At 37.7% G+C, this 12,017-nt stretch overlaps 1 protein-coding gene across 7 annotated transcripts in view; it reads right to left on the minus strand.

Annotated features, from left to right (window-relative positions):
* THADA (THADA armadillo repeat containing) overlaps window positions 1–9,548 on the minus strand; it is a 160,936-nt gene extending 151,388 nt beyond the window's left edge. For 5 of the 7 annotated variants that reach the window (XM_044429406.1, XM_044429407.1, XM_044429403.1 and 2 more), the window contains exons 1-4: window positions 9,473–9,504; window positions 6,079–6,175; window positions 4,012–4,106; window positions 2,828–2,958 (exon numbers count right to left, since the gene is read on the minus strand). In XM_044429406.1, the coding sequence (XP_044285341.1) occupies window positions 2,828–2,958; window positions 4,012–4,106; window positions 6,079–6,154 (302 nt within the window). In that variant the 5' untranslated portion in view covers window positions 6,155–6,175; window positions 9,473–9,504. Of the gene's footprint in view, window positions 1–2,827; window positions 2,959–4,011; window positions 4,107–6,078; window positions 6,179–9,165; window positions 9,186–9,472 lie in introns of those variants that run through there. The other 2 variants (XM_044429404.1, XM_044429405.1) reach the window with 2 other exon arrangements.
* Between the last annotated feature and the right edge of the window lie 2,469 nt (window positions 9,549–12,017).

A 12,017-nucleotide genomic window follows, 5' to 3' on the forward strand; every position in this document is an offset into this window, starting at 1 on the left:
AATGAAGAGAAACACTGCCAAATTATCTGAAATATAAATATTAAAAGCATGCAAAATAAAGAAGCATACAATTGGATTATTTGGACATCATAATAGTTCTATGGCTTTAATACATTTAGGCAAATCTTACTACAGAATAAAAACCTATGCCATGTTCTATTCAAATGAAACAAGCTTTTGGATCTTTACATTTCTTCTGACATCTGACTACAGAGGAACAGATTAGATGTTAGCAGAACTGTCATGAAAACTGTCAGTATACCTAAGCCTCAACTGAGAATTTTATTCTAAGCATCAGGGCTTCTCAATCCAAAATTCTGAATGTAGGGAAAGTGCCAATTTTAAAAGTTTGAATTATGCTTGCAGTTTTAAGTTAATTATGTCCAGGTACTCCTACACCATTTTTTCAAATTCTGAACTATACAAAAACAAGTACTTTTTCTTATCACATTAAATTTTTTTTAGTAAAGTTTATACTTTTCTTCTACAGATGGATTAGAAATGAATATAGCTGCTGTGATCTTGCAGACAATGTAGTAGACAATGAACTGAAGCAAACCAAATTTATACTGAATAGTTTGGCAAGTTACCATTCCTAAAGTTGCTGTTGTTTATCTCCAAAATGGACAAATGGCAGTATCACAGGAAAAGTCCCCCTATACCATACAAAGGGGATTTCTATAATTTCAAGCACACATATCTATGCTTATTTTAGTGTTTAAACAAGATTGCTGAAAAAAATTTGGAAGCTCTTCGATGCCAGTTCTTGTGATCAATTAGTGGAATAGACATAAATACATATAAAATTATATAGGTATTGTGCTGCAGTGTATACACTAATTTTTATCTCTATTTATAAAATAAAAGTGCATTCCTTTGCATCTACACATCATAACATTTCACTGAACTTCAGAATGGTTGGTTTAAGAATATTTCATGCACAATAAAATGGTCAATTAAAATGAATATAAACCTAGAACAGCCACAAGCTAAGAGTAAGCATGCAGCCTGGCCAGTAACTTTGCCTTTAAGAAATGCTTGATATATTTAGCAGGTGCAGGACTTTATGACATGGAGGAAGATGATATGCTAAAGGTGTAGTACAAACAGCTTAAAGAGAGCAGGAAAAGAACCCATTCAAACTTTATCAGAACAAAATATTAGCATGCCCAGCCCTAACATCAACCCTAATTGTTAGTGGATCTCTAAGGTCTCAAGCAAAGATTTTTCCTATTACTAGTTTCCTGATCCTTTTAACTAGAGATGAAACCTGAGATCTTCATGTATCCCTTTACAAATATATGAAGTTTGCAATTCCAGATATTGCTATATTAAATTTCAACATGGCAGATATTGACATGTTAAATTTTAATAGTTCGTGCTATATTTTTTGAGTATATGTATGTTCTATTTACTATTTAAATCTATTAATTCTATTTATTATTTAATGCTATTTTGTCTATTTTGGCTTTATTTAATTTTGATAACTTACTTTTGGATTTTATTACTGGTCTTTTGTAGTTGTGAACTGAGAGGTTGTTCATTGTATTGTTTTTATGTTCCGGATTTTAATACAACGTAAGCCACCTAGAGCACCTTTGAATTCAGTGGGATTTATTTCTGAACAGACATGCACAGAATTGCACTTTAGAATGTTTCAACTGACACACATTCTAATTCAATAGTCATATCTGTTTCTCCCACCCACAATCTTATGCAGTTTAGCAAAGCCATATTCAGTCTTAAAATCAGGCCTACAAGTTCTTGTTTGGCCATGGATCAAAGAAAAGCCAGAAACCAATTAATGCCCAGAAATGTTTTTGAGAAGAAATTATGAAGCAACAAAAATGATTGGAGAGTTCCACTCAGAAAAATATTAGCTCACCCAGTGGGATGTGGGGGTTGATTTTGCAAACTATACCTTTTCCCCTAAAAGCTCTGCTGCAGAGTGAGAGGTCCCTCCAAAGCAATGTGGGAGGTGGTGCAGCAAGAAAGGCAGAAATTGCTTCCTCGCTCCCTTCTGTGAGTTGGCCAGTATGACAAGATGGAATATAGCTGTTGAAAACCAACTTCACATCCAAACCAAGTTAATGAATATTTGGAAAACATGATGATACGAGCCGAGATAGCACACAGCTTAAAATAAACTCTCACATCACATCACCTGGTGTGCTTCCATTTAGGATAGTTTTATTACAGTGGCTAACTAAGAAGAATCAGGCTTATGCCAAATAATTGATAACGGCTTCCTTGAAATGTCTTCTGCCATATATTAAGCTGAATTTTTTGAAAATGTGTAGTCATCCCATTAAAAATGGTTGTTATTAATGGCTATGCAACACCTTTATAAAATGCCCAACAGCTTTACATCAATATGCCATGCCATACAAACTTCCTCTCTAGAATCCTGTAGCTCTCGAGCTTTGGACAACTCTTTTAAGAGGCTGGAAAATCACTTAAGAGTGTTCTTCATTCTCAGAAGCAATAGTGATGCAGTAATGCATGTGGAGTACAGACAGTCACCACTCTTAATATGCTTGGGGTTTGTGCCATGTGAGGGTCAAACAACTCTCATAACATATGGTCTGCTTTAGGGTTATTTACCCAATTCACATGATGCGGGAACCCCCAAGTCTGGTGCCACTAACTCAGTTATCGTTTTACACCACTGTGTTCCAGTATTTCTCATTTATTTCTTCAATCTACTCATGTCAATCTTCTTCTAAAGTCCATACTATGAAGTTCAGGCACTTTTTAACTATAACTTAACTATAGTCTTATAGTTAACTATAACTTAACTATAACTTTAACTATAGTCTTATGTTACCTTGCCAACACTTTTTTCAAAGGGTTCTTTATATCCAGAGACAAGAAGATCACTCCCAAAATATCTAAACAGCTTTTAACCATGGGTTCACATAAAGAGGTTGTATCTGTCTTCTCCAGTAAAGATACAATCTATACAAAACAAAGAAAGTTGATTTTGTTTTTAAAAAGATCTCAAATATACAGTTAGAAATTAAATATGTGCAACGATGTTTTAGGTTGATTATATAGCTAATAAAGAAACAATGCAAGCTTGACAATAACAAAAAAAATACAAATGAGACTTTTCACAAAATTTGTAAATGAGGAGGAATTCAGTTTTTCTATTAATTATTTCATCTTGCCATGCCTTCCTTCAAGATATTCCATTCCACTTTTTTTCTCAGCATGTTTTGCCCTACCCTCATCACAGATGCTTAGCATTTGAGAGCCACGAAGTATGCTCAGTCTTCACTGGGCTGTTTGGGACAGGAGGTGGGGTGCCTTAGGCTTTTCATCATGAAGATTTCTTCCAGTTAACCAAACCTTGGCTTCCCTGCAAGCATCCCAGTATGTCTTTCATGTTTCTGAGTAGTCCCATTTGGTTACAGAGCTGTGAGAAGCTACAGAGTTAATTCATATCCACCTGAATTAGCTATATGGATAAAGTTAAAAGATGAAATAATGTCTGCCTGTTGCTGCTTGCTATTCACTAATTCTATATTCATTGTTTCCCAAGAAATCCCTCAAAAATCAAGTTGTACATGAAAACAAGCCTAAAATTCTCATGCACAAAAAAATCCATCTGATTTTAAAATGTATATTCAGACCTTAAACACATGCATAGTGTTAAGTTACAATCTTTTAAACTGTCTTCATTTTGTTTTAAGCAAGTTATAACGTTAAATAAAATAGAAGTAGCAGTGTCATGAGACCATAAGAAATGAACAAATAGAGTCTGGACGTTTTGAGTTGCAAGGAAAAGATAATAATTGAGGATCATAAAAAAATGGAATTGTGCTACAGAAATCTCAGTAGCACATTAAGGATTAGTACATAGCAGGTTTTCAAGCGTACCTGCTTGCCTATTTTTACATGGCTTCAACCTTGTCTAATTTATAAACTCAGCCAGCATTAGCAGAAAAATAGGTGACATTCCATTAACTTATTTCCATGTTACTATTTTTACTAATACTAAAATCAAACCTGTTTGATGCAATGGATTTGCTGGATGCCATCAGTCAGTAGTGCACAGTGCAACAGAACAGAAGCTAGGTTTTGTCCTTCAGTTTCTGCAAAAGCTGTAAATCGAGAAAGAACATAATTCCTTTCTTGCAATATCATCACTCAAATATAAAACTAGTTCTTATACTGTATTATATTCCTCCATAATTTATACTTTAGGCAGATAGTTATACAGATAGGGTGGATTTGTTCCACTGGCTCCTACTAAGGTCTACGAAATACAGAACTTTCTTTAGCACAGAGAGCCAAGGAAAGTATAGATTGAATTCTGAGTAGTTGATATGTGTAAACCCAGTTGCCCTAATAAACCATGGTCCGCTAAGAAGAATAACCTAGAAAGCGAGCCCATGGTTTATCATTTGGTTTGTAAACTTTGGATTGTCAACCTAGAATCATGGGTTGTATATAGGTTGTTTCATCAGGCTGTACACAGTACTTAAAAAAATACCTCCTCTACATGATAGCATTACAGCATTTCAAAGACAGGATACAGAGAGCGAGATGAGTGAAGAACATGAAAACAACACAGGGATTGAGAAAATGAACCACAATTAACTCAATTGTCTGCCAAACAAACTCTGGGTAGGATAACACGGATAACATGGGTTAACCAAACCACAGGTTACTGCTATGTACAAACCAAATCAAAGTGGGATTTTAGTGCCCAACTCAGTCGCTAGGAACAGCTATTAACAATTACACTTGAAACCTGCTTTGAACAGAAGGTTGGATCTAATGGCCTTATTTGCCCCTTCCAATGTTATTATTCCATCACAAAAATAGAATTGCCAGACAGAACCAGCAGTATGGCTCATGTCTTTAACAGGACGAAATAATCTAAAGAGAGGATTTTTGTCCATCATTGTTACTGGAGTGAATGCAGTTGGTAAAATTCTAATTTCTCTATAAGTATTCAAGGCATAGAATATGTATTCTGGATTAGATGTGACAACTGTTAATTAAGAATCAAGTTTTTTTAGGGACCTTCAGAAGATCCAATATAATATTGAAAACTGAAAACCTACAATTTGTGTTCAGAGAGACTTCAGGCAGAGAAGAACTCAAAAGTTCTCTGAATATGTGGAGTTCTAATATAATTTAGCCCAATTCTATCTTAAGTTCCAACTGTGCCACATGCGTTACTACAGCATGCTAAGCAAAATGAGTGTGGCCTTTAGCTTATTTCCACTAAGATAACCTCTTTAATAACTTACTAGAAGTTAGAAGCAAAGATAGCGCACAAACTGTAGGCCAAAAAATGAGGGAAACAAGGTGCTTCCAATGCTGCCTGTATGCTATATAGTTATCCCCTTTCTTCAAGCCAATGAGTTAGACTGAATTCAGTCTTTTCTTTTTTTGCAGGAAGAGCTAGGGTCCAGGTGCAGCTTCCAGCAAGTATCTCCCTGCATACCATCTCTGACAATGATCTGGAGGGCCCCACAATGTTTCAAAGTTAATAGGATCACGGGGATTGTGGAAAGAAGAATGAATCACCAAAATTTACACTCTCTTTTTATTTGGATATCTCTTGATCTGAGCTGCTGGCTATTGTGACAGTAACAAAGGGTGAGCAGATAGCTCCATCCCCTCAAAATAAGAGCAAGGACTGTGGCCCTGTTGAGGCAGCCTGGACTGTCCAAGTGTGCCCTTAAGTTGTAACCACCACTACTTGTGCAGCACACAGAACTAGACTCGATATTTACAAGATGTAATTCTTCAATAGAAAAATGACCCACTTTCTATATAAAAACAGAAAATTTTAAAAGTGTCTCAAGGGCATCCTCAACATTTTTCATGGAAAGTAATATAAACTCAAAAGTTCTGGAAAGTTTCTCTCTAATTTGATCTTCAATGCAGAAATTCTTCTTTCAAAATGGGATGAGAAGAGCACAAAACCACACTATATGAAAAGGGCTGACTTTTCTTTTTAGTTAAAAGGTAGCATCAAGGGAAACTCATTTAAAAAGTCATTATAGCACCACTGAAATATGTCTACCGAGACAAATTAAACAACTTAATTATACTTACACTGAAGTCTTTCAAGCTGTTGGTGATCAAGAACAAAGGCATCAACTTGAATCTCTTTTTTCTTCTTTAAACCCATTTTGGTAGATTAAAGAATTACCTACTTTAAAAAAATTATATGTTGACACTCAGTACCAACATTGTTTTAAATGTACAATTTAAAAGTAACGAATGTTAAATTTCAGTTCACCTTTGTATTCCACAAAACATCTGTTTCAGTTCATTTTTTTATACATGCTACATGAAAAGTTTAGGAAAGATTTTTATCCATAATTCACCTCCATATTGTACAAACTTGATCACAAACCCCAGCACAACACAGAGTGGTAGCAGTCTTACCCCAAGGTTCCTGATGACTTGGATCCAGCACCTTGGGCAGTATCCTATGCACTCTATGTGCTAGCAAGACAAGAAACATGTTCCCTTAGAGAATGGGACAGGTTAGTGAAGCTTGCAGAATGAAGTTGTATTAACCTACTTCATTCTGGAAGTTATTTTTTCCACTAATTTCCAGGGTGGCTTTAGGGGGAATTCTCCAGAACAGATATGGGATGCACCTGGAGGACTTCAGTGGGGAGTAGAAGATGGGGAACTGCTGTTCTACAAGTTGACTTCTACATTATGTTTCATTTATGTTTTATTCACCACCCTATCCCTTTTAGTTTTGAAGTAGTAGTTTATAAGGATAGCCTTATAAACCATAACACCATAAATGAGCACTTAGTGTTCTCCAGTTATGCTCTCCAATTAAACATCAGAGGTACTCTCATAAATCTTTATGTGATCTAAATTTGTAAGGCATTGATAACAACAAAAAACATCCACCTAACAGCATCACAATTCAGAATCAGTGCTTCTAGTATGGAAGCTTTCCACATAATACCGGTAATAAAAAGGCCAAGTCACATTTCATGACGGCAAATCTTGGACTATTTAACTCGTAATTTGCCATGATATATGCTGCACATGAAATATCTCCATGTACTGTTAGAAAAAACTCCAATTAATATAATCAGTAGTTGATAGCATAATGTCCTAACCCAAACCAGCAGGTTTAGTAGTGAAACAACCCGGAAGTTAACCCAACCAAAAAAAGTTAACCTCTGATCCACCTTCACACACCAACAACCTCCAATCATGCAGATCAGAGATTATTTACAGTAGTTAGAAAAGGCTTGTATCCAGCACACATTCCCATGGATCAAATAGCATGATATATTGATGCTAGGCAGAGAGAAACTATCAAAGTGATTATATCTGAAGGACCCTCTAGCTACAGGACCCTACAAATAGAAAGGCAGGATATACATTTGAAAATATATACATGTACAGCCAGTTTCTTGTTCTCAGCAGTAGGTATTCAGAACTGCTGCCTCTGAACATAGAGGCCATATTCATCTGTCATGACGAATAGCCAATAAAAGACACCCTCTATGCATTGCTGAATTCCTCTAATAAAGCTATCTAACCTAGAGACCTTCACCACCACATCTAAATATATGCACTAAAGTCTGTGTGTTTAAAGGTCTCATCTAATCCACAGTAACTACCGTGAATCAGTGTCTGAGCAGTAATGGACTGGTTGAGGGCAAATAAATTGAGGCTCAATCCAGAGCAGATGGAGGTATTGGTGTGTGGATCTTCTGTCCAGGTGGATGATATTCAACCTATCCCAGGAGGGCTGCACTCCTCTCTACAGGTCAAGTTTCATAGTTTGGGGGTGCTCCTAGATCCAGAATTGTCTCTGGAACCCCCAGCAGACATGGTGGCACTGAACACCTTCTAATAAGCTTCCGCTAATCCATCAACTATTTCCTACCCAGACAGGCAGGACCTAGCTACAGTGACCCACACTCTAGTAACCTCTCATTTGGACCATTGTAATGTGCTCTATGTGGGACTCTCCTTGGAAATGGTTCAAAAAAGGGCAGCAACACTGCTAACAGGAGCTAGGGGGCAAGAACACATCACTCCAGTCCTCTACCATCTATATTGGCTTCCAATTGACACCTGAGCCCAATGTAAGGTGTTAATGATAACATTTAAAGCCCTAAACAGTTTGGGAACAAGATATCTGAAGGAACACCTCCTTCCATATAGTCCAATAGGTGCCTTAAGATCATCATGAGGTCCTTCTCTAAAAGCCCCTTCTAAAAGATGTAAGGAGAGTGACTGCAAGAAGAGCCATCTCAGCTATGGCACCCCATTTATGGCACCAACTCCTCAAAGAGGTGTGCCTGGTATTGACTGTTTATTATTTTTGGCACTGGGCAAAACACTTATTTTCCTGATATTTTAATAGCTAAGTTTTATACTGTCCATTATGTTTCATACGGTATTTTATTTTGGATTGCTGGTTGCCCATCACTGAGGATGCTTATTATGGATTATGCATTGAGTTTTGTTGGGGTTGCATTTTAAATGTTGCTCTTGCTTATATGAAATTTTTTCAGTGGAATTAAGGTTTTTTGTAGTTTTAGTTTATTATAAAATGTATTAAAGAGTCTTCATCAAAGGCTGATGAAAGGTATAAAATATTTTAAATAAATAATGGACACCTGTATTTGTAAAAAGGAATGTATAATCAGGGCTGAAGAGACACTTGATTTGAGAAGAACACATCAGGCAGTAAGATACAAAGAGGTGGTGGCAGCAGCTTATGCACATATATGTGCACAAAAAGTCAGTTAATCCAGGGGTCACTTGCAACAGAGACTGCCAGGGCTCCTGCATCAAGTGCTTAAGGCCTCTAGTCTAGCAGGCAACCCCCGAACACCACCTATGGCCACAAGTAATTTCCCAGCAACTGGGAGCATACAACTCCTTCAGGCATAGAAGCCCTGGATAGTCTTACTCTCCATGAATTTATCTAAGCTTCCTTTAAAGCCATTCAAGCGGGTGGCCATCACCACATGCCTTACTTCAACCCCGTGAATTCTTCCACCACTCAGCTTCATCGGGCGACACTGGATTCTCCACTTCTCTAATACCTTGTACCTCTGTCGTGCCTCCACTTACTCGCCTTTCCCCTAAACAGTGCTAGAAGTTGCAATCTTGTCACATTAGGGGATTGAGCACTCTGACACCCACCACGTGGCGCCGAGTCTTCGCGCAACGCCTTCCACGAAGCACCGGAGAGAAGCCTTTGGAGCTTAGTGGGGAAGACAAAGCCCATGTGCTTTAGGATTTCGTCAGGAAGGGACTTAGCACGCCTGTGCTCTTTTTCTTTCTTTTTTTTGGCCATCTTTTACACACAAGAGCACCCCAGTTACCGAATGCTGAGGCGGTCGGCAACACCACAGCCTGGAACACGTCTCTGCCTTCACAGGTGCACCTGAAGCAACCTCCTTTCACCCCACGATTTTACATTCCCCCCGCAGCCCCTCCCCTTGCTTACCCCCCAGATAGGCCCGGCCCGTCTTTCCTTTCCTCTCCTGCTGGCTGTTAGCGCCGCCCCTTTGCCGAGAGGGGGCGGAGCGAACCGGCAACGCGGCGGCCGCCCACCCAGTGGACCACGTCTCCCTCCTGAGGCAAAAGAGAAAAGGCCGCGCCAAGAGCAGAGCAAGCGCTCGAACAGGCTTCCTACGGACGCCTGACGGCTCGGTCGGCCAATCAGAGGAGAGGGAGAGAGAAGCTGCCGTATTACGGGCGTGGAGAACCGGATGAGGGAGGGGTTTCTGGGGAACCGTGTAGTGAGAGGAGGCTGGACGGCCTCGGTTGTTACCCACCTCTGGCTAGAGGTAAAGGGTCCTATTCCGTGCTAGTACTTGCTCAAGAGTAAGTCCTACGGCGCTCAGAGCGATTTCTAGAATGACCTACGCACGTTTACTTGAAAGTGTGAGTTGATTAATCCAAGGAAGGCTGAAGATGGTGGGTTTCTTGTCCATTGTGGTTTTACTCTGAGCTATTCACCATGGCGGTGAATCTATTTCGAGGATGGAGTTCAGTTCCACGATACGCTCCTGTAAAGCTCAGAATAAAAGCTGAAATGGGTTAGGAGCCCCACTGATACTATCACTGCTTACCTGGTGATACCATCTGGCCACATATTTTGACTTTTCTGTTACTTCCTGCATTGTTCTGTGCCAGCTCGCCTGATGAAGATTTACGGAAAGCTCGAAAATTTAATTATTTTAATGGTTCTAATATGTCCAACTGGGTTTTGAGTAATTCTGTAGCTGCAATTCCAGCCACACTTCCTGGGGAATAACTCCATTTGAACTCAGTAGTTACTTCTGAGTAACCATGCACATGTTGGAATTGTCACATATAATTTATCATTTTGAGACCACAGTGGGTTTGAAATGTTACCTTTTAAAAATAACTACTCTTTAGCAATGTAGAAAATAAAACTTTCTGAACTGAAAAGCATATTTTATGTATTGTTGATGTTACACAACAGCTCACTCACAGGCCAAAATATTTTGTTTTGCAACTTCAGAATTTAAGGGTACAACAAAATTAATAACCAAGTAAGGTTTTTTATTACCCACATCACATTCAGTTGATATCAGAAAACTGATCACCTTATCCTGATCTTATTGAATAATTACTTCATAAATGGGATTTAGGTTGCAATCCTATACTTAGTTGAGAATCAGTCCTACTAAATTCAGTAGGAATTTGGGGTAGCGTAGGATTGCACTGCTAACTACTTTATTGTTCAAACCATCCCAAGACGATTTGGCAGTGGATGGTATACAAAAGTTTTAAATAAGTAACAGCACCCTCTTAATCAATCAGACATCCACTCCTATCATGTTCAACAGATCTTACCACATCAAGTATGTGTGGAAAGCAGCCTTACAACAGCATATGCCTAAACTGCATGGTCCTATTTTGATCTGTCACATGATGTTTAATTTAGTATGTGGTGTTTCCAATCACTAGGACAAATTCAGTTTTTATTTTTACAAGTGCTTTCAAGCAAAGTTATTTCCTCAACCTCATCTTCATTATTGTGTCCAACCCATTGTGCCCCATCTTCATTACCTTGTTAGAAACCTTATTTGTATGCTGTAGTTAATGGAATGAGTTCTACTTAGAATTTAAGGATTACAGCTAATGCAAACCATTAGGAAAATGTCTAAAAGTTTTTTACAAGACTTCCATATTTGCCATATTGGAATGTGTCAATAATGAAAACAAGTTCCCTTTAGGAAGTAGGAGGAGAGTAAACATTTTCACTCAAACATTCCTTTGGCATGATTACTATAATAATCTAAAGGTAATTAAATAAATGTTTAAATAATCCAGAGACACTTGAATAAATGCACTATGTTAGAATTTAACAAAAATACAACATGTATATAACATTTTTAGAATTCTTAGAAAGTATAATACAACTCAAAGCAAAAATTGACTCTGTGTTTTTGTGAGATTATTCATTTCATTAAATGTTCGGAATATTTCTAAATATGTGCCTAATTGTGTTAAATGTATTCACTTTTGCAAGGTAGAAACAGCTGCTTCCTTTTAAGAATCAAAACCATGGTTATTCTATTAGATTTGTTTAATGTAATGCAAAGTTTCTCCACTGTGTGGTGCCAAAGCATTAAGAAAAATACATTTTTAATTACTCTGCATACATACAAACAAAACATTTTTAAATATAAAAAGAAAAAAGGTTATAATGTCATAAACGCATTGCATTTCTGCCAAAGACCCTAAAACACTACAAAACTGGCTAGGTTCAATTGCAAGTTAATCTAATTCCACAACAACTAGTCGCAACATTATACGTTTCAGTACGGATAGTAACAACTTAGTACATTATTTTCATTTGAGCTATTCAGTTGATCTATTATCATGAGCCTGGATTGGGGATCTATGGCAATAATATATCTACAGAAAAAAGTCATTCCATTGCTAATCTGTAACTGCCTGTGAGTGCCTTTTTAAAAATCTTTGTACAGGTTAGCATGTACGAACACTAATCTATT

Source organism: Varanus komodoensis, unplaced genomic scaffold, assembly GCF_004798865.1.
Source record: "Varanus komodoensis strain SLA01 unplaced genomic scaffold, ASM479886v1 scaffold2, whole genome shotgun sequence".
Classification (NCBI taxonomy): Eukaryota; Metazoa; Chordata; class Lepidosauria; order Squamata; family Varanidae; genus Varanus; species Varanus komodoensis.